Below are 27,318 nucleotides of genomic sequence, written 5' to 3'. Positions count from 1 at the left end.
ACTGTAAAGTAAAAACACCAAGCTTAAACTTTACCTGTACAGTGACTCACATAGGTGTTTAGCACACACACACACACACACACACACACACACACACACACACACACACACACACACACACACACACACGCTTTGGAGACAAATACATAGGTGAGGTACCACAAATAAAACGATGGACTTGAGAGTTTAGTGGCCTCTAAGTTTCAAGGATGAAACTTAGAACATCAAACAGTGAACTAATATGAAGAAACAGTCAATAACTACTTTGGAATTATATAACACTGAAATGACTTGTTACATGGGCCGATGTAAACTAAATTCAAAGCAGAAAAGGCAGACAACTTATAAAGAAAACAAAATACATAGAGTAAATTAGCTATATAAAGTCATAAATAATTTACGTACAGATCTAAAAGTAGATCCAGTCCTTCTAGAAAGCAATCTTTGTCGGCCGAGAAGAAACATCTAAGCCAGGTAGCAATAGTTTGCATTATGCATCTGCAAAGATTGTCACTTGGTGAACATTCCATGTTGACATTAAGTCATACAGCATCAGATAACATTGGCGATAGGCTAGATTTGTTCCTACCAACCTAAGGATTCATTTGATAACCCAATGCAGCTATAACTCAAACAGACCAAATCGAAGCTTACCCTGTAAGATGGTTGCTGTTTGGTGAAAACGTTTTGTAAAAACCAACATTTTGGCTCTCTTGGCTGGTGATCAATAACGATAGGTCACAGGCAAACAATAAGATGTCCACGTGATCTGTGGAGCTCCGGCTTTCGGTGTGTATCAAGGTATTCCGTGTTTATTTCGTTTAGGCTTCACAACACTAACCGGAATGTAGGTAGCAGCCATCTTGAAAGAGGTCATCGGCCTGGCCTTACATTTTCGTATTCCCATATATGGTAGTAAGTCACAAAAGATTTGAAGGCACCGATCAATTGCGATTAAGATATTCAGATTTCTGCAGACACCCTGATTTTGCAGATACTGTAGGGGCTACCATTCTCATCCCAAACTGAATTGAATAAATGAAAACAAATAGGGTCCCCAAATATGGGGACTTTACATATAAGAGGGGATTGAGGCCACTGTGTTCTTGGACCTTCAACGCTGCAGAAATGTTTTGGTACCCTTCCCAGATCTGTGCCTCAACACAATCCTGTATCAGCGCTCTCCATACAATTCCTTCGACATCATGCCTTGGTTTTTGCTCTGACATGTGTTGTCAACTGTGGGACCTTATATAGGCAGGTGTGTGCCTTTCCAAATCATGTCCAATCAATTTAATTTACCACAGGTGAACTCCTATCAAGTTGTAGAAACATCTCAAGGATGATCAATGGAAACAGGATGCACCTGAGCTCAATTTTGAGTCTCATAGCGAAGGGTCTGAATACTTATGTAAATAAGGTATTTCTGTTTTTGATTTTTTTTATACATTTGCAAACATTTCTAAAAACCTGTTTTCACTTTGCCATTATGGGGTATTGTGTGTAGATTGATGAGAAAAACATATATTTAATACATTTTAGAATAAGGCTGTAATGTAACCAAATGTGGAAAAGAAGAAGGGGTCTGAATACTTTCCCGAATACACTGTATATATTTTTTGTCTGTATCATTTGTCTATCATTTGTATATTATATTGAAACTGTAGTTATACTGTTATACCTCTACTGTTATACTTATTTTTTTAAAGGGACATACTGACAAACACAATTGACCAACATTGTCTGATTGAATGAATGAACCCCTGTTGTTATTATTCGATAGCCTGTGATCAGTCACATCTGGTCAACATTCCTTCATCCTCTTAATTAAGCCACGTGGCGCCTACACCTACCTGCTCACTACCTGGCTGCACTGATAGAAGGTGCTGTCAAAACTGTAGCGGACGTCACTGGAGGACAGTACACGCCCACTGTACTGGTAGGCTCTCTGAAGATAATTCCCGCCGATATGGTCCAGATACGCTGTGGAGAAGGCTGTCTGGTATCATCATCCGAATGTTGACCGTCTCGGGGAGATGATTGAACTCGTCTCGCTTGCGCATACACACACCTATTCTCGGGAAACATTTTCCGTTTGCAACAGAGTGCACACTCGCTCAAACGCATTCCTCAAAGTTTTATGCTCTGTGTTGTTTACAGTTGATTAACTCTTTCTGAGTTATGGATGTCTTGAGTCAAAAGATACGCATGTGCTTTATTGTGTTGGTGTTACTGAACGCGGTGGGCATATCTTTTGCTGTTAAAAGGACGTACGTCAGAGGATCAGGTAAGTTAATGTCCTCACCTGTATTAAGTTGAAGTTCTGACAATTTATTGTGGACATTTTATTCAAGTGCTTGTTGTGTAGCTTAGTATTTGTTTTATTATGATGTAGCCCGATTTACCCAATAAAATCCTTGCAGCATTGTTATGTTTAGGCGACACATGGACTTTGGTGACTTTTGGAAGGCGTTACAGTTTATCGGGGTTATTCGTACCTGTAGCCCATATATGTTGATGTATGAACTTCTTTTCCCAGTATATAGCTTAAATATAGCTGCCACGGAAGATAGCTAGGTAATATAGGGATGTGAGCTATGCTGTTATTAACTCAGCAGCTCTATGGGTTTGAAAGCATCCCATAGTACAACTTCCAGTGGACAAAATTGTTAAATACAATTATAAATGTCACTGTCTTTGTTCACTTGGTACTACTGTGTTAAAAAATAGTCATGTTTTTCTTGGTTGTGCAGAGCGTCTCCATCCACCTCTGGACATTGAGCTGGAGACGATCAACTGCACTGCAGTCAAGTGGTGGATACCCTTGAGACACATCAGTACTGTTACAGGTTACAAGGTAAGATCTACTGTGTCTCACTTGTACACCTCTGGAATGATGATGTTTGAGTGTTGTAAGGAAAACCATCTCTAATCTTAGTCAAGTTCTCATGAAGAGAGAGCAACTGACCCCTGCCTAACCTTCTCCCAACTGAAGGAAATGGTTTGTTTTTCATTTATTCCAAATCAAACTTCCTCTCTTGGTATATCTCTAGTAGACAGAAACCCCATTGTCATGTGAAACTGCAAAGTTTGCTTCCCACACACATCATTAGCTACTGCGGGTTTTAAATGTACTCTCCCAAGGGAAAATCAGAAAGGGGTTGTTTGCTTTTAGTCACAGTTTATATTCAGACTCTTAGTTGTAATACCGAATTGTGACAAGGCCCTGAGCCTGGGAGGAGATGATTAAATTAATAATCCATGCTTAGAGATCCACATGACGGCTTGTAAAATCCTATAGTCATTTTGTCATCTAGTCAAAGTCATTTAACCCCCAGTCAGTTTCCCTCCAGGGGATAGCCTACAAAGTAACTGTGTCTTTGAGAGTGTTAATTTCTGTCAGATTTCTCGTCACTGCTACATTTTGAGGTCCAAAACAAGCCTGTCTTTACTGTATTTGAGCAGATTGTTTGTTAACCGTTTACACTCGTGGGATGGTACCAAATGGAATTTTTTCAAACTGAAGAAAATATGAGAAATGCATAACCACGTTAGCAATTGAACGGGAACACTTTGGAGAATATGGGTAAATTATCAGACCAAAAGGTGAGGACACATCACTTCACCTGACACAAGACTGAATACGAATATTACACTTGCTTTTATGTCAATTTTACTGTACTTTTCGCAGGATTTGCCGATAAAGAAATCTGAAAATACTGTGGATACATTCAGTAACATAATAACAATATTCATGGTAAATCGTAAGAAAAGTATTTGCACAAGAGGCCATACACCTCTCCAAAGTGTGCTCAGTTACTAAATCATTTCAATGCACTTTTATGACTCAAGGAAACTATGAGGTTGAAGGCTCTATGAGATACAAGCACACTTGTATTTTGTTTGTTTGGAACATAGCCCTGTATCAAGATCCGTTACGCCCAAGACAAGGGCACGTGCCCCCTCAGATTTGCCCTGCTTAAAAAAAAATTCTGATGTAAAATGATTTACTAACTTAATTTTTAAGCCCACTTTTTTATCATAATTATTGATAAAAAATATCTGTAAACAGTATTTGCGTGGGGGTGGGGGTGGGGGGGGACACTGACTAGACCTGCATCCCCACCATCACACCATACTGGTGTTTATGCAATCCAAAAACGGTCCATTATCATTTGAAATCTGGGTCAGGTGGGCATAATTTGAAAGCTTGTTCTATTGTCAACATGACTAGCTAAGTTATACAATACTCTCCTATAGTGTTAAGTTTTCACATGGCACTTTGGTGCGTATAGAATGGATTCATGAGTGCATTCAGGGGAGTGTTCCGCAGCAAATTGTCTTCTAAATACGACAAACATAGGCTCATTCTGTTCAGAACAACCCAGGGTATGACGCCATGTTATCCTTATAACTGTACATTGAACATATGTGATTATAAACATTAATGCTGTAATTGACATTTTTTTAATAATATGGAAATGTGAAGTGCACATTTGGACTTAGGGGTGTGTGGTTTGCTTGTATGACATCACAGCAGTATTTATTATAATCCTCAACAGCATCGAGTTCTCCTGATTTACAGCATTCCCCTCTCTCAAGCAACGAAAAATATGCAAAAGTAGCCCAATTAGCAGGAGGGATGGGGGCATCTTCTTGTTGTGCTTGATGCTGCCGTTTAGAATGCCTGTCAGCTGAATCCCATACAGTGCTGTCAAGCGGAGAGTCTGAAGACTCTTACCTCTGACATGTATAGCATGTTAGCCACTGCGGTCCAATTTAGGTGCTTATCAGTGACCAAATCTGCCATTTTCAAACCGCATATGTGTTATGAGTGTAAAGAGCTACCAAGGTGACTTGTCTTGTGTATATGATTTAGCAAGGAAAGCCTGTCAAGTGTCTTTATACACTTAAAGATGCAGTTCAGTATCTTAAACACAACAAATTTGTAACATATTGTATGAATTGGATTCATACATTTTTGTATATATTTTTTTGTATATATTTTTTAAATATACACTCTCCTAACTTTGATTTTTTTTTCTCCATAATTTTGGATTTGAGATCAAATGTTTCATGCGGCGACTGTACATAATGTCACCTTTTTATTTGAGGGTATTTTCATACATATCTGATTTACCGTTTAGAAATTAAAGCACTTTATACAGTGCATTCAGAAAGTATTCAAACCCCTTGACTTTTCCCAAGTTTTGTAACGTTACAGCCGTATCCTAAAATTGATTAAATAAAAATGTTCCCCTCAATCTACACACAATACCCCATAATGACAAAGCAAAACCAGGTTTTTAAAGCTTTTTGCAAATGTATTAAACATTTTAAAACTATCACATTTACATAAGTATTCAGACCTTTTAATCAGTACTTTGAAGTACCTTTAGCAGCAATAACAGCTTCAAATCTTCTTGGGTATGACGCTCCAAGCTTGGCACACCTGTATTTGGGGAGTTTCTCCCGTTGTTCTCTACAGATCCTTTCAAGCTCTGTCAGGTTGGATAGGGAGCGTTGCTACACAGCTATTTTTAGGTCTCTCCAGAGATGTTCGATCGGATTCAAGTCCGGGCTCTGGCTGGGCCACTCATGGACATTCAGAGATTTGTCCTGAAGCCACTCCTGTGTTATCTTGGCTGTGTGCTTAGGGTCGTTGGCCTGTTGGAAGGTGAACCTTCTCCCCCGTCTGAGGTCCTGAGCACTCTGGAGCAGGTTTTCATCAAGGATCTCGCTGTACTTTGCTCTGTACATCTTTCCCTCAATCCTGACTAGAGTTCAATGTTGGTTTCATCAGATCAGAGAATCTTGTTTTTCATGGTCTGAGAGTGCGTTAGGTGCCTTTTGGCAAACTCCAAGTGGGCTGTCATGTGCCTTTTACTGAGGAGTGGCTTCCTTCTGGCCACTCTACCATAAAGGTCTGATTGCTTGATTTGATTTACAGACAATTCTTTCAACCTCATGGATTGGTTTTTGCTCTGACATGCACCGTCAACTGTGGGACCTTATATAGACAGTGGTGTCTTTCCAAATAATGTCAAATAAATAGATTTTTTTCCACAGGTGGACTGCAATCAAGTTGTAGAAACATCTCAAGGATCAATGGAAACATGATGCACCTGAGCTCAATTTTGAGTCTCATAGCAAAGGGTCTGAATATTTATGTAAATAAGGAATGTCTGTTTTTTTATTTTTAATAAATGAGCAAAAATGTCTTAAGAACCTGTTTTCACTTTGTCATTATGGGGTATTGTGTGTAGATTGCTGAGGCTGTAACGTAACAAAATGTGGAAAAACTCAAGGGGTCTGAATACTTTCCTGAAGGAACTGTACAGGACAGGAGTTTACCCTTAGAGGGTTAATGCCAACACTGTGCAGTACCAGCATAGGCTCAGGGAGGATGTTTGGAAGTAAGAAGGACAAGGAACACTTCAATCCTATTAGACATGTGAGTGTACTGCTGGCGTCTTGAACAATCTGCTGATGTGCAGGGAAAGCGAGGTGCGCACATTGATATGGCATCTTGTAGTCCTTGAGGTGCTGGTTGTGGCAAGATGCTAATTCAATTGAACAGACTGCAAGCCTTGAGATATTTTTGAGTTATTACAGCTCTTTGTCTCATTTGGAGTTCTGTTGTCTGCATTTAATAGTGTGACAGACATATTGTTCAGCGTGGCAGTAACCATGCCGTGGTTGAGCAGGCAGCTGTACACTAATTGTTCTACCGTAAAACAACATGCAGTTAGTGTTTCAGCTTTGACTATGGCTTGTCATTGTAATGGGCCACATTGTTAAACGATGAGCTAGGTCAGCCCAGAAATCTGATACAGTTCAGTGGGCTACAGTAACTTAGACTTGGTTCTGTTTGTCTCTTATAGGCTCTTTTTTTTGTCCTCTGCTGTCCTCAACTCCCCACAGTCCTTTAGAGCTCATTTGCCTTTTGTGTACAGACAACCACATGGTTTCCTTGATTTGTTTTACAATACAAATGATCCCAGAGGTGATTTAATCTGAGGTGTCCTGAGATGTATACAGATATGTATAATTCTACATGCAGTATTTGTGTATTCTGCTGTAGGTGTTTTACACTGAGATGAGGAATGGCCGTCCAGCAAGTTCAGCAGTAGCAGTGAATGTTCGTCTCAGTCTGGACGTGTTGGCTGCAGTGAGCTATTTCTCCTTCTATATTGAATATGTTATTCTTTCAACAATTTTTCTCAGAAAATCCTTTATTTTTACTTTCAGGTAAAGTTCAATGGGCACACCATTTTTGTAAGTGTATTTTGCATTACATGTTCAACTAATATCATTCAGCTGAGATTACTGATAGAATGAGCACAAAGTGTTTATCTTCCTATATATATATATTTTTTTATCTTCCTGTGGCTGTAAGGATGTAGAAATTGGCAGTTTGAAGATGGCAGCCCAGTATGTGTTTAGTGTCGGTGCGTATGGATGGGCAGGAGAGGGACGACCCAGCGTGCCACGGAGAGTCAGCACCTTCCAACCAGGTAAGTGGATGGAGGAGAGGGACTCACCTTGGCCAGTCTAGTCATCCTGAATGAGGGAAAACCAGTGCGCTTACTGCGTGTAGCAATGAATCTGGGGCTGAATTATTTACTGAATGTTTAGAAAAGAGTAGAATGGTTGGAGGTGGCACTTTGACTACAAATGGCTCTTCTGGGATTGTTATTTTCAGTTCATTCGCTGTACTGTACAACAACAATTTGATGCTGGGGGTTGAGGGGAGGTTCATGCGTCACGGAACCTACTGAATGCCCCTTTGCTCCACTGCCCCTGAATGCACCCACGCTTTGAGTTAATAACAAGGACGTGGAATTTCAGAGAAAAGATTTCACATCTTTGATTGTTTTTGTATCTTTCCACACTCCACCACTACCCTCAACAGAGATGTGCATGCCCCCCTCGGCCCCCTCACAACCAGCCGTAAGGGCTGTTTCGGACACTGAAACCGAGTTGTCATGGAAACAGAGTGAAAGAAAGGGAAGCTCACCTGTCCTTCATTTCATTGTGTATTATATCAGGTAAGAGTTGTTTTTCTTCTTTTTATAGTGCTTATTAGTGTGTGCCCCAGTCAACCGCTTGTCTTCATTCCTTTACTGCTGTTATTTTTCCTGAATGTGTGTAATGGTTAAATGTGTCCTTGAATTAACGTGAAGACCACTTTGGCTGAAAATATTATGGTTGTGCATAATCTCGGTTAAGTAAAATCTTGCAAAATGGGGTCAGCTGTCTCATTAACTTGTGGGTCTATATGTGTTTAGAAATTGACAGTTCCGACGGTTTGTGAAGTTTCCACCCTCACAAAAGGAAACTCTCAGTCTTCGCCCCCAATCCTGATACGTCTGTATAAACAGTGGCGAGAACCCAAAGACCGGAGCTACTCCAGCTCGTTATCTCACACCTCCCATTCAATCCCGGCTGATTCTTTGGTCTACACGCAGTATCTGTCCACGGGAGATTAGGTTGTACATAACGTACGGTGGCTATTTTCAACAATCTCCCGGAATCACTGCTCTTACAGATAGGTTGCCAACACGTTTGGTTTTGATGAACAAAAGCAGTGGAGGAAAAACAATGTTGGAAATCTACAGGAGTGCTAAGCGTGATAATGGATTTTACAGTGGTTCACAAGGTCAGACACACAAACACCACAATACTGTGCGAGGCTGACAGTTCAATGGGGATGAGATGTGTGCCTTTTCTTTTTCTATGGGTACAAGGATTTAGAGAAGAACTAAAGAAATAGTCAATTTGTCAAACATTTCGATAGATTTGAATGGACATTCCAAAAAGGAGTCATTTGAACAGCAAACCGAGTAAATGTTTGCGTGCAGCCTGTTTGCGTGTTGGGACCAAACATGGAATGTTAATGATGCTGTGAAGTACCGTAGGATTTTTATTGAGTAATTCATCTCTTGTCTAAAGAGCTGGCAGATAGCAGATATCCAGAGCCAGGGACAGACCACACACATACAGTATACACCAGAGAGAGACGATGTGTGTCTGGATCCAGCTAGATACTGTTCTGTCCTTTTAACAAGATGACTAGAGGGCTAAAATGACTGGAGGGCATTTCTCGCTTGAATCTGTTGTGAATAGAGGATGGATACTGACTATCATTGAAACTACGTGACCGGAGTTGAAGGATGTTGACGAAGGCAGTATAATACTTATGAAGGCTGTAGTCAGCATGACTTTGTGGACAAGGGTAACGCGAACATACTTCACTTGTCTATATTTTGCTGAGCTCAGTTTCACTGACAGGCTGTTGTTCAGACCTTCACAATTCTATAATGTTTCAACCTGTCTCAGCAATGGCAATATGAGCACGCAATTACTGTAAGCAAGCGGGTGTTTTGGAAGAGCCTGTCTCACACGTGTACGTGGATGTTGTCTAACGTGTGTAAGAGTTCCTAACCTATCCATTACCCGCCTGTCTTTGACACACTACCCAGTCAGATTGTAATGGCTGAGTCAAATGCATTCACAGTTACTTATACCGTTACCTCAGTCTGTCTCTACCTGTGATACCATGCAGACCAGAGCTGGACTCTGATTGGACGTCCCTAAAGGATCCAGTGAACAGCAGCTCGGTGGTTGTGAGAGGACTGGATCCTGACACTCAGTACCATTTTGCTGTCCAGGCAGTCAATGTCTACGGAGCCAGCCCACACAGTGCCATCACTGACCCAATATGGACCTTCAGTGAGTATGGGGAGGCATCTCTTCATGAATGATTTGACAAACTGCTCGTCCAAGTCCGTGATTGTCATTTATTCATGTCTCTGTGTTAGGTGTGCAGGAAGGGGGCAGCGGGAGCCTGGGTCAGGGTTCTCCTGGCAACGACAACTTTCATCTGGAGGATTTGACTGATGTTAAGAACTCTGATTATGGGGCCCTCATTCAGGAGGTAAAAGACGGTGTCATGCAGGCTTCACAATCACTATGTTTCTCGTTAGATATTTGCCAAACGTCCAAGTATCTCTTCTTTTTTTGTGTGTCCTACTGTCTTTGCTCCAGCCACTTTTCTCTCCAGAAGAAGACCGAAGATCTCTGCCGAGGTCCCGAACATGGAGTCCCATCTCTCACACAGGGGGAGGAGGAATGTCTTCTAGAGAGAACACTGCTGATTCTGGCACCATCATCACTGTTAACAAGGCAACCACTATAATATCCACCTCTACCACACCCATTCCCACCAACCACACCCATACCACCAACCCAGTTGCCCTCACCTCGTCTCCAGGCCTGGATAGCCTTCTGCCGACCCCTAGCTCAGCCCCACTCCCGGCCCGCTCCACCCTGGCTGGCCCCCTCTCCCCTACCCCTCCTGGCCCCAGGTCCCAGTGGAAGGGACAGGTGAGGGGGCTGTATGACCTGGCCTGTGAGGACGCTGTATGTTCTCTCAACAGTGTGTGTATAGATGACTACCAAAGTGGGGGATCTCGCTGTTACTGTGCCCTGGGCCGAGGAGGGGACGCCTGCTCTCAGGGTGAGACAAGAGAACCACTCTAATGGACTATTATTGCTTAGTTGATGGACACTAGTCTCTCTCTGTTTTGCTACTGAATTTGAGCTTATTTGTTTATTTTTGTTCTTGGTTTCTTTGTCCTCCAGTTGTAGTGGTGAAATATCCACAGTTTTACGGCTTCTCCCATGTTGCCTTTGAGCCTCTGAAGAATTCCTATCAATCCTTTCAGATCATGCTTGTGTTTAAGGTAAAATGTTGACGTCTGTTTCATTCTGAATGTGTTGCAGTTCCTTCATAGAAATAAGCTGTAAAGCGATTTTGTGCATCCCAAATAAAAGGCCAATGGTATTCTAAAGGATGTAAAACAAATGGACGCTCACCCCTGTCTTGTTACCCCACAGACTGACTCAGAGAATGGCCTTCTGTTGTTCTGTGGGGAGAATGAACATGGCAGTGGAGACTTCACCTCGCTGGCTCTCATACATGGGAAGCTCCACTTTAGGTGGGTGGATGTTGATACAAATCAGTCAGTCACACACTGACTGACTCACCTCACCTCTATCTGTGTGTGCAGGTTTAACTGTGGCACAGGCACTGCCCAGATAGTGAGTGGGAGTCGGGTGGCACTGGACCAGTGGCACAGTGTCGTTGTCGGCAGGGAGGGTGCGATTGGCTGGCTAAGACTGGACAATGACACACCTGTCACAGGACACTCACAGGTGAGGACAATTCATTCTGCTGCTACTGGTGGTAAATACACATTATACAATGTAATAACCCTATGTGGGGTCCGGGTGTGTATCTCCTAATCTCTGATCCTACAGGGGGACTACAATAAGATCACATTCAGAACCCCTCTTTACGTGGGAGGCTCCCCTAATGCTTATTGGCTGGCCAGGACAGCAGGGACCAATCGGGGTTTCCAGGGGTGTATCCAGACGCTAAGTATCAACAGCAGGGTGACGGACATGAGGCCTTGGCCAATGGGATGGGCTCTTAGTGGGGCGGATGTGGGTGAGTCATTGAACTGAAGCCACTGGATTCTAATACATTAATGTTTCCATCATAATCTCTCACCTCCTTTACTCTCTCTGTTTGGTGAGTTTATCCCTGCTTATTTATGTTATTGCGTGAAGGTCATAGCAAGTAACATGTCAATCAATGATTATCATACAAGTAGGTTATAAACTTCTAATTGTTCTGAAGCCCCTTGTCATGTCTTATTTTCTGTCGGAACCAACAACTTTCTGGTCACTGGCCAATTTGCCTTCTTTCTTGTTGATGTCTGAATATCCTAAGAACATACTGTCATCTTGAGTCAGTTGTTCAGTAGATATTGTGACACACAGCAGTCCCTGTTGTGTACAACATGTGCACATTAAGACTGAGCAGACAAAGCTTTGATGTGTGGGTCTGCGTCTGGTTAGATTGGCCTAGGGTTGGTGAGATGCGTTTCTATGGCAGCCTCTGGAAGGCTTCCTCCTCATCACTCCTATTATTCAGAGAGACAGAAAGGAAGTCTGTGTTCTAGTTCAATAGGATTTGATGAATGCCAGCAGGGAGATGCCAAAGTGGTCAGACACAATAGTCCCTAATGAGCTGACTCAATAAATTAGATTATGTAAAAAAAAAAAAAGGGGGAGGGGGGTTGTTTTGGTCCATTTGTGGACTGACACACTTTGTATTTTTTTCTGCCTTTCTTTTTTTTCACTCTTTCTCCGTATCTATCTTTCAATATATCTCTTCCTCTTTTCTCGTTCTGTCTTTCTCTCCCTCGCTCTCTTGCTCACTTTCATAAACATCTGTTCTCTATGCCTCTAGTATGACAGAATGTATGTAGGACTGTTTTAAATGACTGGTACACTATGGTGTATGTGGTTCACCCTGTAGGTGAATGCAGTGCCAGTGTCTGTGAAGGGGTCACCTGTGCCAATGAAGGAACTTGCTTTGCCAGCCATGCAGATGGGTACATATGTCTGTGCGCACTGGGTTATAGGGGTCCTCTATGCCAGGAGAGTGAGTAGCTACCACATCTCCACATTTTTAAAAATCTTGAACTTACTGTAATTACACACACACCTTACCTGTAACCCCTTCCATGTATTCCCCCAGGCTTCCAGCTGGTTGTGCCGTACTTTAACGCGTCTGTGCTGTCGTACGCCAGCGCCCCCTGGCCTCGGTCCTCCAGACACTACCTGTCCTGGATGGAGTTTGAGGTGACCTTCAGGCCGACGGCTCCTGATGGCATTCTGCTCTACAGTCAGGACTCAGCCAGCAGAGACTTCCTGTCAATCAGTCTGCTGGGAGGATACTTGGAGTTCAGCTTCGACTGTGGCTCTGGGACAGCCACCATCAGGTTAAGGATAACAGTAGGGTTGCTTAGTCGTGGGAGAGTCCTGTTTTTGAGAAGCATGCACATTTTAATTAAATATTTCAACATGTTGACGTTGTGGAGCACTCACATTCTGAGGAAAGGCCATCTATGTGCAGAACCAAGGCATTACATAAATCTAACCAAATAGGAGAAATGGTGTGTCTGGTAAGCACTGGTGAGGTTGATGTATCGTTCATGTGCAGGAGTGAAGAGACGCTCACAATGAACGAGTGGCATGAGCTGCGTGTCTCCAGGACGGGCAGAGAGGGCATCCTGCAGGTGGATAACCAGATGCCCACACACAGCCTGGGTGAGGTACAGACCTTCATGGAGCCTGCTGAAAACATACACTGAACATTTCAGTAAAGACGGATCATAATGTATTCAAACTGTAAATTAGAAGAATACTGAAATGTGAATTTGGTCATCTTTGATGGTTGTTTTAAGTAAATGTAGATTGAAGTAAATGTAGTTTGGCTTCCTCTCTCCTGTTGTTCAGGGAGCATTCACTCAGATCAGGTGCAGCGGTCCTCTGTACATCGGGGGCGTTCCAGAACACACCAACCCCAGGACTAAGATCAACGCTGGTGCCGCCTTGCTCCACCACTTCACTGGCAGTATCCAAAAGGTACCACAGACCAATGAGCCCCCAGTGTTTGATAGGTAGATATGACACCACCCAGTAAACGGGATGTCCTGTGGACATTCGGCGACGTTCCCATTTTGTCCCTTAAGGGTTTCGGTGCGGCGTTATCCCAGTGACGTTCTAAGAACACTACGTGATGATCCCAAGGGAACGTTCTCTGGGGGACTTTTGTCTAGTTCCCTGTACGTTCCCACTAAAGCATTCCCGCTAAAGTACTAGGGAAGGTTAATGGCAGGACTAAGTTTTTGTCTAGAAAGTCCAAGCTGCTTGATAAGGACTCCATGAAAGTGCTAGCCAATAGCCACATTCAATGCCATTTTGACTCGCTAGTACTTCCTGGTTTGGGGGGGGGCTTATCTAAGCTTCTGAAGGGGAAGCTCCAGATAGCCCAGAATAAGCTGATCAGGATAGTCTTGAAGGGGAGTCCACATACTCACATAGGCAGGAGCTGCTTTCAAGAACTCAATTGGCTGCATGTTGAGGCTAGGGTGTCCCAGATTAGACTGGGTTTGGTTTACGGGAGTATTTATGGTTCTGCGCCCAGATTTCTAACTGATTAAAAAATAAGGTGTACGCCACTTTCTAAGCAAACTTTGGGATTTATAGAAAACAAACTTGAATGTGCGGTCCTCCACTGGCACTTTGACCCATACGTACGCACATAAAATTAGAAACTGCGACTCCGATGGCAGGATGAAACTCAAGAAATACTTTGAAATTGATACCATGGTGTAAAATAAATCTAAATATTACCTCTCACGTATTATATATGAAGAGCTCCCTGGAGTACACACAAAAAACATGATTTAGGATAATAAATACAAACAGAGATCTGTTTTTGCAAAATAACCCCTCAAATATGCTGTACAGTTTAATCGGGAATCATAGTTAATTGTATCTGTAATTATTAAACAATACTTGCACGTTATTAAATGTATTCTCATAAATAATAAGGTGAACAGTAGGACAAATTACATTTAAACTGATGGATGTTTCGATGCCTCAGTCGGGCAGATACGAGTACACAGTTTTCATTTATTGTTATCACATGTTTGTTGCACAGAACTGTCAATGTGATAATGGCCCTGTCATTGTCAGTTAAAATCAGGGTAATTACCACACCTGAAGGTGTTACGCAACTGGGTAGCTTTGACCATCAAATGGGTGGGTATAAAAAGGCATGCAATTACAATGTGTAATGACCCACAATGGCTGCTTTGGCACTGTTGGAAGAATTCGGAGAGAGTGATTTTTCAGAGACAAGCAAGATTTACTGGCCGATGATGAAGTGGCTTATGAGCCGGTTCTGATTTACCAAGCGTTGTTTTCTTGGATCTCTGTGCTGTAGTGGGCCCAGCTTTACAGAGAAGCACCTGCAGAAACCAAGCCGTGCCTGTCTCACTGCAACTCCTTGGCAACCTCATTAATAGTGTCTATAGTCTCTTTGCGTTTGCAGGACTGCATATGTGAGGACACGGCCGCTGGAGGGTTGTGACACACGAAGTGCAGTGGAGACGCCGGGGCTGGGCGCACTCGGCTTCCGCTCAGCTGCAGCACCACGGACCCCCGCTGGAACACTCGGCTTCCGCTCAGCTGCAGCACCACGGACCCCCGCTGGAACACTCGGCTTCTGCTCAGCTGCAGCACCACGGACCCCCGCTGGAACACTCGGCCTCCGCTCAGCTGCAGCACCACGGACCCCGCTGGAACACTCGGCTTCTGCTCAGCTGCAGCACCACGGACCCCCGCTGGAACACTCGGCCTCCGCTCAGCTGCAGCACCTCCGACCCCCGCTGTAACACTCAGCTGCAGCACCTCCGACCCCGCTGGAACGCTCGGCTGCAGCACCACCGACCCCGCTGGAACACTCGGCTGCAGCACCACCGACCCCCGCTGGAACACTCGGCTGCAGCACCACCGACCCCGCTGGAGCACTCGGCTTCCGCTCAGCTGCAGCACCACGGACCCCCGCTGGAACACTCGGCCTCCGCTCAGCTGCAGCACCTCCGACCCCCGCTGTAACACTCAGCTGCAGCACCTCCGACCCTCGCTGGAACACTCAGCTGCAGCACCACCGACCCTCACTGGAACGCTCAGCTGCAGCACCACGGACCCCCGCTGGAACGCTCAGCTGCAGCACCACCGACCCCGCTGGAACACTCGGCTGCAACACCACCGACCCCTGCTGGAACACTCGGCTGCAGCACCACCGACCCCCACTGGAACGCTCAGCTGCAGCACCACCGAACCCCGCTGGAGCACTCGGCTTCCGCTCAGCTGCAGCACCACCGACCCCGCTGGAGCACTCGGCTGCAGCACCACCGACCCCGCTGGAACGCTCAGCTGCAGCACCACCGACCCCGCTGGAACACTCGGCTGCAGCACCACCGACCCCCCGCTGGAACACTCGGCTGCAGCACCACCGAACCCCGCTGGAACACTCGGCTGCAGCACCACCGACCCCCGCTGGAACACTCGGCTGCAGCACCACCGACCCCGCTGGAACACTTGGCTGCAGCACCACCGACCCCCGCTGGAACACTCAGCTGCAGCACCACCGACCCCCGCTGGAACGCTCAGCTGCAGCACCACCGAACCCCGCTGGAGCACTCGGCTTCCGCTCAGCTGCAGCACCACCGACCCCCGCTGGAGCACTCGGCTGCAGCACCACCAACCCCGCTGGAACGCTCAGCTGCAGCACCACCGACCCCGCTGGAACACTCGGCTGCAGCACCACCGACCCCGCTGGAACACTCGGCTGCAGCACCACCGAACCCCGCTGGAACACTCGGCTGCAGCACCACCGACCCCGCTGGAACGCTCAGCTGCAGCACCACCGACCCCCGCTGGAACACTCGGCTGCAGCACCACCGACCCCGCTGGAACGCTCAGCTGCAGCACCACCGAACCCCGCTGGAACACTCGGCTGCAGCACCACCGACCCCCGCTGGAACGCTCAGCTGCAGCACCACCTAACCCCGCTGGAGCACTCGGCTTCCGCTCAGCTGCAGCACCACCGACCCCGCTGGAGCACTCGGCTTCCGCTCAGCTGCAGCACCACCGACCCCCGCTGGAACACTCGGCCTCCGCTTAGCTGCAGCACCTCCGACCCCGCTGGAACAATCAGCTGCAGCACCTCCGACCCCCGCTGGAACACCGACCCCCTCTGGAACACTCGGCCTCCGCTCAGCTGCAGCACCACCGACCCCGCTGGAACACTCGGCTGCAGCACCACCGAACCCCGCTGGAACACTCGGCTGCAGCACCACCGACCCCCGCTGGAACGCTCAGCTGCAGCACCACCGACCCCGCTGGAACACTCGGCTGCAGCACCACCGACCCCTGCTGGAACACTCGGCTGCAGCACCACCGACCCCCACTGGAACGCTCAGCTGCAGCACCACCGAACCCTGCTGGAGCACTCGGCTTCCGCTCAGCTGCAGCACCACCGACCCCGCTGGAGCACTCGGCTGCAGCACCACCGACCCCGCTGGAACGCTCAGCTGCAGCACCACCGACCCCCGCTGGAACACTCGGCTGCAGCACCACCGACCCCGCTGGAACACTCGGCTGCAGCACCACCGAACCCCGCTGGAACACTCGGCTGCAGCACCACCGACCCCCGCTGGAACACTCGGCTGCAGCACCACCGACCCCGCTGGAACACTCGGCTGCAGCACCACCGACCCCGCTGGAACGCTCAGCTGCAGCACCACCGAACCCCGCTGGAGCACTCGGCTTCCGCTCAGCTGCAGCACCACCGACCCCCACTGGAGCACTCGGCTTCCGCTCAGCTGCAGCACCACCGAACCCCGCTGGAGCACTCGGCTTCCGCTCAGCTGCAGCACCACCGACCCCGCTGGAGCACTCGGCTTCCGCTCAGCTGCAGCACCACCGACCCCCGCTGGAACACTCGGCCTCCGCTTAGCTGCAGCACCTCCGACCCCCGCTGGAACAATCAGCTGCAGCACCTCCGACCCCGCTGGAACACCGACCCCCTCTGGAACACTCGGCCTCCGCTCAGCTGCAGCACCACCGACCCCCGCTGGAACACTCGGCTGCAGCACCACCGAACCCCGCTGGAACACTCGGCTGCAGCACCACCGACCCCCGCTGGAACGCTCAGCTGCAGCACCACCGACCCCGCTGGAGCACTCGGCTTCCGCTCAGCTGCAGCACCACCGACCCCGCTGGAGCACTCGGCTTCCGCTCAGCTGCAGCACCACCGACCCCCGCTGGAACACTCGGCCTCCGCTCAGCTGCAGCACCACCGATCCCCGCTGGAGCGCTCAGCTGCAGCACCTCCGACCCCCGCTGGAACACTCGGCCTCCGCTCAGCTGCAGCACCACCGACTCAACTGGAACACTCATCTGCAGCACCACCGACCCCCGTTGGAACACTCAGCTGCAGCACCACTGAGCCCCGCTGGAACGCTCAGCCTCCGCTCAGCTGCAGCACCACCGAGCCCCGCTGGAACGCTCAGCTGCAGCACCACCGACCCCGCTGGAACACTCAGCTGCAGCACCACCGACCCCCGCTGGAACGCTCAGCTGCAGCACCACCGACCCCCGCTGGAACACTCGGCTTCCGCTCAGCTGCAGCACCACCGACCCCCGCTGGAACGCTCAGCTGCAGTACCACCGACCCCCGCTGGAATACGCAGCGACTAAAATAATAAATAGAAAATGTCAATATTTGTGTAAATATATGTTTAAACACAACTTGACTGCATTTGGTTGACTCTTTTGAAAGGAGGGAATTGTCATTACATACCTGGATCATCCGGTGTGTCTTGCATGGTTGTGTCCCCCTCCACCTCCGTCACTACTCCACTCAAAAGGCTTTTATATCGGACCACTTCTTTTTTATTTCTGAGAGGGTCCGACCTTCTGAACCAGCAGCGTTCACAGTGTCCGCCACATGCTGCCACTCTAACGCCTTTTGGCATTTGTAATGCCCACACTGTCCACCAAACAATACATTTTGCTTCAACCTCTCCTACAAGAACTTCCATTTCACACTGGGTGAAATGTCTTTTTTTTAGCCTTTCTGCCGTTATTGTTGTCATGCAGTCAGTTTTTGATGAATATTAATTAGGGCGTTTCATTGACTATTTATAGGCAACTGCTGGCTGGCTGGCTGGTGTGTTTACGGACATATTCAATCAATCCTTATCTCAGTCTGCTGTTCCCACATGCTTCAAGAGGGCCACCATTGTTCCTGTTCCCAAGAAAACAAAGGTAACTGAGCTAAATGACTATCGCCCTGTAGCACTCACTTCCGTCATCATGAAGTGCTTTGAGAGACTAGTCAAGGACCATATCACCTCCACCCTAGACCCACTCCAATTTGCTTACCGGCCCAATGGGTCCACAGACGACGCAATCCCAAACACACTGCACACTGCCCTAACCCATCTGGACAGTGGGTTAGGGCAAAAAAGTATTTAGTCAGCCACCAATTGTGCAAGTTCTCCCACTTAAAAAGATGAGAGAGGCCTGTAATTTTCATCATAGGTACACTTCAACTATGACAGACAAAATGAGAGAAAAAAATCCAGAAAATCACATTTTCTGGATTTTTAATTAATTAATTTGCAAATTATGGTGGAAAATAAGTATTTGGTCACCTACAAACAAGCAAGATTTCTGGCTCTCACAGACCTGTAACTTCTTCTTTTAAGAGGCTCCTCTGTCATCCACTGGTTACCTTTTATTAATGGCACCTGTTTGAACTTGTTATAAGTATAAAAGACACCTGTCCACAACCTTAAACAGTCACACTCCAAACTCCACTATGGCCAAGATCTGTCAAAGGACACCAGAAACAAAATTGTAGACCTGCACCAGGCTGGGAAGACTGAATCTGCAATAGGTAAGCAGCTTGGTTTGAAGAAATCAACTGTGGGAGCAATTATTAAGAAATGGAAGACATACAAGACCACTGATAATCTCCCTCGATCTGGGGCTCCACGCAAGATCTCACCCCGTGGGGTCAAAATGATCACAAACGGTGAGCAAAAATCCCAGAACCACACGGGGGGACCTAGTGAATGACCAGAGAGCTGGGACCAAAGTAACAAAGCCTACCATCAGTAACACACTACGCCGCCAGGGACTCAAATCATGCAGTGCCAGACGTGTCCCCCTGCTTAAGCCAGTACATATCCAGGCGCCATCTGAAGTTTGCTAGAGAGCATTTGGATGATCCAGAAGAAGATTGGGAGAATGTCATATGGTCAGATGAAACCAAAATATAACTTTTTGATAAAATCTCAACTCGTCGTGTTTGGAGGACAAAGAATGCTGAGTTGCATACCTACTGTGAAGCATGGGGGTGGAAACATCATGCTTTGGGGCTGTTTTTCTGCAAAGGGACCAGGACGACTGATCCATGTAAAGGAAAGAATGAATGGGGCCATGTATCGTGAGATTTTGAGTGAAAACCTCCTTCCATCAGCAAGGGCATTGAAGATGAAACGTGGCTGGGTCTTTCAGCATGGCAATGATGTTGCCCAACAATGATGTCCGTGTTGCCCAGCAACAGCCCCAAAACATCACTGCTCTAGAGGAGATCTGCATGGAGGAATGGGCCAAAATACCAGCAACAGTGTGTGAAAACCTTGTGAAGACTTACAGAAAACGTTTGACCTCTGTCATTGCCAACAAAGGGTATATAACAAAGTATTGAGAAACTTTTGTTATTGACCAAATACTTATTTTCCACCATAATTTGCAAATATTTTTTTTTTCTCATTTTGTCTGTCATAGTTGAAGTGTACCTAGGATGAAAATTACAGGCCTCATCTTTTTAAGTGGGATAACTTGCACAATTGGTGGCTGACTAAATACTTTTTTGCCCCACTGTATGTAAGAATGCTGTTCATCGACTACAGCTCAGAATTTAACACCATAGTACCCTCAACTCCTCAAAACTGCCCTGTGCGACTGGGTCCTGGACTTCTTGACAGGCCGCCCTCAGGTGGTGAGGGTAGGTAACAACACCTCCACCCCGTTGATCCTCAACACTGGGGCACCACAAGAGTGCGTTCTCAGCCCTCTCCTGTTCACCCATGACTGCGTGGCCATGCACGCCTCCAACTCAATCATCAAGTTTGCAGACGACACTACAGTGGTAGGCTTGATTACCAACAACGACGAGACGGCCTACAGGGAGGAGGTGAGGACCCTCGGAGTGTGGTGTCAGGAAAATAACTTCACACTCAATGTCAACAAAACAAAGGAGATGATCGTGGACTTCAGGAAACAGCAGAGGGAGCACCCCCCTATCCACATCGACTGGACAGTAGTGGAGAGGGTGGAAAGTTTTATGTTCCTTGGCGTACACATCACAGACAAACTGAAATGGTCCACCCACACAGACAACGTGGTGAAGAAGGCGCAGCAGCGCCTCTTCAACCTCAGGAGGCTGAAGAAATTCGGCTTGTCACCAAAAACACTCTCAAACTTTTACAGATGCACAATCGAGAGCATCCTGTCGGGCTGTATCACCGCCTGGTACGACAACTGCTCCTCCCACAACCGCAAGGCTCTCCAGAGGGGAGTGAGGTCTGCTCAACGCATCACCGGGAACAAACTACCTGCCCTCCAAGACACCGACACCACCCGATGTCACAGGAAGGCCAAAAAGAGCATCAAGGACAACAACCATCCGAGCCGCTGCCTGTTCACCCCACTATCATCCAGAAGGTGAGGTCAGTACAGGTGCATCAAAGCAGGGACCGAGACACTGAAAAACAGCTTTTATCTCAAGGCCATCAGACTGTTAAACAGCCACCACTAACAGACTGGCTGCTGCCAACATACTGACTCAACTCCAGCCACTTTAATAATGATAAAAATGATGTAATAAATGTATCACTAGCCACTTTAAACAATGCCACTTCATATAATGTTTACATACCCTACATTACTAATATCATATGTATATACTGTACTCTATACCATCTACTGCATCTTGCCTATGCCGTTCAGCCATCACTCATTCATATATTTTTATGTACATATTCTTATTAATTCCTTTACACTTGTGTGTATAAGGTAGTTGTTGTGAAATTGTTAGGTTAGATTACTTGTTAGATATTACTGCATGGCGGTGTCATCTGTTTTGTTACCAAATCACCTTATACCACCCACCACTGCGACCTGTATGCTCTAGTCGGCAGGCCCTCATTACATATTCGTCGCCAGACCCAATGGCTCCAGGTCATCTATAAGTCTATGCGAGGTAAAGCTCCTCCTTATCTCAGTTCACTGGTCACAATAACAACACCCACCCATAGCACACGTTCCAGCAGGTATATCTCACTGATCATCCCCAAAGCCAACACCTCATTTGGCTGCCTTTCCTTCCAGTTCTCTGCTGCCAGTGACTGGAACGAATTTCAAAAATCGCTGAAGCTGGAGACTTATTTCTCTCACCAACTTTAAACATCAGCTAACCGATCGCTGCAGCTGTACATAGTCCATCTGTAAATAGCCCACCCAATCTACCTACCTCATCCCCAAACTGTTTTTATTTACTTTTCTGCTCTTTTGCCCACCAGTATCTCTACTTGCACATCATCATCTGCTCATTTATCACTCGTGTTAATCTGCTAAATTGTTATTCTTTGCTACTATGGCCTATTTATTGCCTACCTCTTCATGTCTTTTGCACACACTGTATACAGACTTTCTTTTTTTCTATTGTGTTATTGGCTTGTTTATTCCATGTTATTCCATGTGTAACTCTGTGTTGTTGTCTGTGTCACACTGCTTTGCTTTATCTTGGCCAGGTTGCAGTTGTAAATGAGAACTTGTTCTCAACTGGCCTACCTGGATAAATAAAGGTTAAATAAATAACAAAATTTAAAAAAGCACAAGCATTTTGCTACACTCTCATTAACATCTGCTAACCATGTGTATGTGACAAATAAAATATGATTTGATTTGGGTGTCAAAAAGACGCTCGCTCACATGTGCCAAATTTCAAGTTGATTGTGATTTATGAAGGTAAACCGGCATTGGACATGCGTGCGCACACTGTTATAAATCAGAATATTTTTGTGCATAAGCCCTTTCTGTGTTTCGTCCGTACTCCACCCTTTTGATGTGAATCCTCTGCACAGTTTTCTAAATGAGGCCCCAGATCAGGTGTCGCTAATGTGTACTTATCAAGGTTCAGGAGTAATGCTGGGAAGGGCACTGTCTTGTATACTGGAGTGGAAGGAGTTGCCTCTGCACATAAAAATCACTTCCCCCTCTGGGCAGCATTAAAAATAAAGTAAAAAACACTGTTTGATGTCTTCTGTGCCCGTGTGAATGACCCCTATGATGTAACTGCAATGATGAAATAGATGTTCTTTTTTGTTTCATTATCTCGCTGTCATACTGTGTTCAACCGTGTTCGATCTTGCCTAGCCATCTTGTTTCAAGAGGAACACAATGGAAATAAGTCCCAGACTTTGTGTGTTATCCTCCGTGATTTAACTCATGTGCATGTATGGCTTTTTCTAGTTGTATGAGTGCTTGTTTTTTTTTTTAAATGGTTGAATTAATAAACTGAACTACAAATAAAACATCAGGTGACGGTCCCAAGTGAACGTTCTTTGGCGGACCTTTTTATAGTTCCCGGTTAGCCGCTTTTAAGACATTCTTGGGATGAAAAATACATGCACAATGTAATAATGTATGTCAAAATGTGTCAACTATGTAAGTTGAGAAAACTGTATGTGAAAGCACTCTGTGTCCCCAGCATTGCCAAAAGACAAAGAGCTGTGACTTGATCAGTTGTTCACCAATCAGGGCCTTGATTGGCTTGGCAACAGTAACAAGGGGTGGTGTATAATGAAACTAGGTTGTGTGTGTGTGGCCTCGGTTAAAAAAATGTTTTTAAATGAAAAGATCCACGGGACAAACCGGGAACTAGACAAAATCCTCCAGCGGACCATGACACGACGTCCTGACAACTTTAGGCAACCATTTAATGACGTCACGGGGACATCCCAACGACTCATTATGGTTTGCAGGGCATGTCCCCCCCCATAGGAAATGTAAAGGTTTCTAATCTCATCACTGTCAAATACACTTAGTGACATTTTACTGAAGCTATGTGGTTCTGTAACAGTATTGTACATAATGATTGCCGGGGATACATCACATAGTTATGCCCTAACTATTTGTCTCCACCCTCCTGTATCCTTATTGGCTGTTCCATATTCCTCTGCCCTTCCCATCTCTATCAGATCACTCTTAATGAGCGCAGCATCCGTCTGCCCCAGGACTTCTCTGAAGGGGTAAACATGGAGAACTCCCTGCACCCCTGTGTAGACTCCCCCTGTGCCAACAGGGGCACGTGCCGCCCAAAACAGGCCTTGTATGAGTGTGACTGTCCCCTGGGATACACTGGAAAGCACTGTCTACAAGGTCAGAACTCTCACTGCTATACTATATAATGCATGTGTATGTTGCATGCACACATCTCTAGTGTACCCACCTCTCACTCTCTCTCTTCTCTGACCATGGTATTGCTGAGCAGAATGTGGAACTTACTGCATGAACTGTAAGTCTCACTGTGTGTCATGTTGCTCCGTTGCGTAATTCTACAATGATATATTATAACAATAAGCTGTATAACAGCATGTGAAAGCATGTGGCGTTTACTTGTAATTGGAAACACCCTATTGATTTGAATGTCCATGTGAAAAGTTGTAGTGCCATCTAGTGGAAATTGTGGGTAAGTACAGGTTCCCCTTTACTGTGCCTTCAGGAAGTATTCACACCCCTTGAATTTTCCCACATTTTGTTGTTACAGGATGAATTTTTTTGTTGATTTAAATTTAGATTTTGTGTCACTGGCATCCACACAATACACCATAATGTCAAAGTGGAATTATGTTTTTAGATGTGTTCATAAATGAATTACAAATGAAAAGCTGAAATATCAGTACATATTCAATATAAATAAGTTCAGGAGTATGAATTTTCTTAAGTCACATAAGTTGCAATAATAGTGTTTAACATGATTTTTGAATGACCACCTCATCTCTACCCCACACATACAAATATTTGTAAGGTACCACAGTCGGGCAGTGAATTTCAAACACAGATTCAACCACAAAGACCAGGGAGGTTTTCCTATGCCTCCCAAAGAAAGGCACCTATTTTTAGATGGGTAAACATTTTAAAAAGTAACAAAAAACATTGAATATCCCTTTGAGCAGAAATAGAGCTAAGCACAGGCAAAATCCTGGTTGTCTGCTTTCCAACAGACACTGGGAGACTAATTCATCTTTCAGCAGGACAATAACATAGTCCAAATTAACACTGGACTTGCCTACCAAGACGGCATTGAATGTCCTAAGTGCTCTAATTACAGTCTAGACTTTTTTTTTAAATGGCTGTCTAGCAATGATCAACAACCAACTTGACAGAGCTGGAAGAAAAGCCTCCCAGCTGTAATCGCTAAGGTGATTCTGGACTGAGGGGTGTGAATACTTATGTAAATGACATATTTCTGTATTTCATCTTCAATACATTTACAAAAAAATCTAAAAACACGTTTTCACTTTGTCATTATGAGGTATTGTGTGTAGATGGATTAGAAAAAAAAAATATTTAATCATTTTTTAATTAAGGCTGTGACCTTAACAAAATGTGGAAAAAGTCAAAGGGTATAAATGCTTTCTGAAGACACTGTACATCCTTTAGTAACCGAGGCAACTGAGACTCCCCAGTTTATTGGACGAAGCTACCTCGTTTATAACAACAAGGACATTTTAAAGAGGTATGCCCCTTCGATTTTCCAGATTATTTGCATATTTCATTATGTATCGACTAACCATGTCAGTAGATAATACTTTTATCTCTTCACTCTTGACTACTATCTCTGTATCAGGGTGTCAGGCTGCAGGACTCATGTGTTGCTGCGCTTTAGGAGCTCCGCTCAGGATGGCTTGTTGCTATGGCGAGGCCACACTCCTGTGAGAGCCAACAGTGACTTTGTTTCTCTGGGCTTGGTCGACGGGGCTCTCATCTTCAGGTACAGGTAGCCCCGTAAACAATGGAGGCTATATGCCAGGGGTCAGAGAGAGAGAGAGAGTGTGTGTTTGTGAGAGAGGGAGATCATGCTTCTCTCTAACGTTGACCCTTTCTATTCAGCTATAACCTTGGAAGTGGTGTTGCCATAGTAATGGTCAATGGAACCTTTAGTGATGGACACTGGCATCGGGTCAAGGCAGTCAGGTGACCTCTCACTATTCCAGCCTTTCTTTGGCTCTGAAATGTTGACGTGTTGACAAACAATTATGTTACCTGCATTTACACAGCGATTTGGTGGAGTCTGTTTTCTGGTGGTGTGATGTAATGAGGTTGTGTCTTTATCAGAGATGGCCAGTATGGGAGCCTGACAGTGGACCACTATGAGACCAGTACAGGGAGATCACCAGGCAACATGAGACAGCTCAATACCAACAGCATGGTGTACCTGGGTCAGTAGTGCTGTTGGAGATAGCAGGGGTGGTGGTGGGAATGATATGGTGGAAATATTGATGTTGAAAATAATATTAAGGATGATGATGATGCTGTGGTTCCTGCAGGTGGAATGAAAGAGGTTGGCTTGTATACCCATGGCCAGTACCTGTGGGGCCTGGTGGGCTGCATTTCTCAGCTCACCCTCTCTACTGACTACCACCTGTCTCTGGTGGAGGATGCTGCCGCCGGCAAGAACATCAACACATGCCGGCCCTGACAGCTGCTAACCTCGTTTCCCTGGGGACTCATTTACGGGGGGGACCATGAGCAGACTATATCATGTTTTATAATTATGTTCATATTCACTGTATGTCTTGGGATGAACCCAAACACTCAATTGATGGTTAAACTTGCAAATATTTTATTATTTATTGTTTTTTTACTGTAAAGAATTTCAATTGTTTTGAGAATGTATAGATTTTTTTGGGGGGGGGGGTTCCCGTCTCATGGGCAGTAGAGGCATGGAACAGCCTTCTAGAATCTCTTTGTGCCTGATACTGAGGTGGGGTGTAGGGTTTTGTACTGTCAGATACTGCTATCCAGCTGTTTTGTGTATTTAATCCCGTAATACATGCATTGTGTTTACTTTATGTTCATATTCTTAACTCTTATTATTTCTTATTGTTGTTGCATTGTAGAGAAGGAACCTGCAAGGAAGCATTTCCTTGGACAGTGGACACCATGTGTATCCTGTACATATGACGAACACAACGTTCAACTTGCATTGTAACCATATATCTGTCAAAGGAAATATATAGGATGTATATGTATTGTAATATGCGGAAGATTTTATGGATGTGGAAATATATACAAATGCCATAACATGTCCTGACATGCCTTTTTACAAACATAAACATTTTAAATAGCATGTTATATTTGATTGTCTTTCATTGAGAAATAATGTGGTAATATTGTCTTTAGGTGTACCACTAAAGTTACCTTTCTTGTGTTGTGTCATAACAGAGAAAAAAAGTCTTCAAACTGAAACATTATTTTCCCAAACAACTGACCACCTACTGGGCCAGAAATAGTCTGCCAGACTCCTCCATACAAACACATATATACAGTCCTTGTTATATTGTCTGCCATAGGGGAACAATAGCTCAATAGAAAGTGATGGCGAAGGACATATAAACATTTCCTAGAAATGTTCATGCACATCTTCCACTCAAAAAGATGTCAGTCAGAAATTGCTGAAAAAAATCATCTTATTTTCAGTAGGAGAAAGAGCAAATTTTCTGTTCTGAGAATCTTAAGGCCATT

The 27,318-nt window shown here is 45.5% G+C and overlaps 1 protein-coding gene across 3 annotated transcripts; it reads left to right on the top strand.

Moving 5' to 3' along the window:
* The first annotated feature begins 1,903 nt into the window (after positions 1-1,903).
* LOC112219486 (pikachurin) lies at positions 1,904-26,928 on the top strand. 3 transcript variants are annotated; one of them, XM_024380775.2, is made up of 24 exons: positions 1,904-2,287; positions 2,754-2,857; positions 7,085-7,171; positions 7,252-7,278; positions 7,400-7,517; positions 7,916-8,051; positions 9,569-9,735; positions 9,825-9,940; positions 10,051-10,522; positions 10,648-10,748; positions 10,903-11,003; positions 11,076-11,220; positions 11,326-11,515; positions 12,392-12,517; positions 12,614-12,857; positions 13,079-13,190; positions 13,375-13,503; positions 23,769-23,949; positions 24,062-24,085; positions 25,234-25,309; positions 25,421-25,564; positions 25,684-25,767; positions 25,909-26,012; positions 26,121-26,928. In XM_024380775.2, the coding sequence occupies exons 1-24, from the start codon at positions 2,182-2,184 to the stop codon at positions 26,270-26,272; spliced, it is 3,246 nt and encodes a 1,081-aa protein (XP_024236543.1). In that variant the 5' UTR covers positions 1,904-2,181; the 3' UTR covers positions 26,273-26,928. The 3 variants fall into 3 exon arrangements, with proteins under 3 accessions (XP_024236543.1, XP_024236545.1, XP_024236546.1); XM_024380777.2 differs by lacking the exon at positions 24,062-24,085 and having other exon boundaries at positions 1,905-2,287; XM_024380778.2 differs by lacking the exons at positions 1,904-2,287; positions 2,754-2,857; positions 7,085-7,171; ... (9 more) ...; positions 11,326-11,515; positions 12,392-12,517 and having other exon boundaries at positions 12,716-12,857; positions 13,079-13,185.
* Positions 26,929-27,318: the final 390 nt, after the last annotated feature.

The sequence above is a fragment of the Oncorhynchus tshawytscha genome, linkage group LG20, assembly GCF_018296145.1.
Source record: "Oncorhynchus tshawytscha isolate Ot180627B linkage group LG20, Otsh_v2.0, whole genome shotgun sequence".
NCBI lineage: Eukaryota > Metazoa > Chordata > Actinopteri > Salmoniformes > Salmonidae > Oncorhynchus > Oncorhynchus tshawytscha.
This window is presented reverse-complemented; position numbering and strand designations above follow the sequence as displayed.

Bases quoted from the DNA above. Each gene is read 5' to 3' on its own strand.
- LOC112219486 (XM_024380775.2), top strand. From the start codon at position 2,182: ATGGATGTCTTGAGTCAAAAGATACGCATGTGCTTTATTGTGTTGGTG. The intron at 7,279-7,399 runs GTAAGTGTATTT...TGTGGCTGTAAG, and splicing joins TCAATGGGCACACCATTTTT to GATGTAGAAATTGGCAGTTT. The intron at 9,941-10,050 runs GTAAAAGACGGT...TCTTTGCTCCAG, and splicing joins ATGGGGCCCTCATTCAGGAG to CCACTTTTCTCTCCAGAAGA.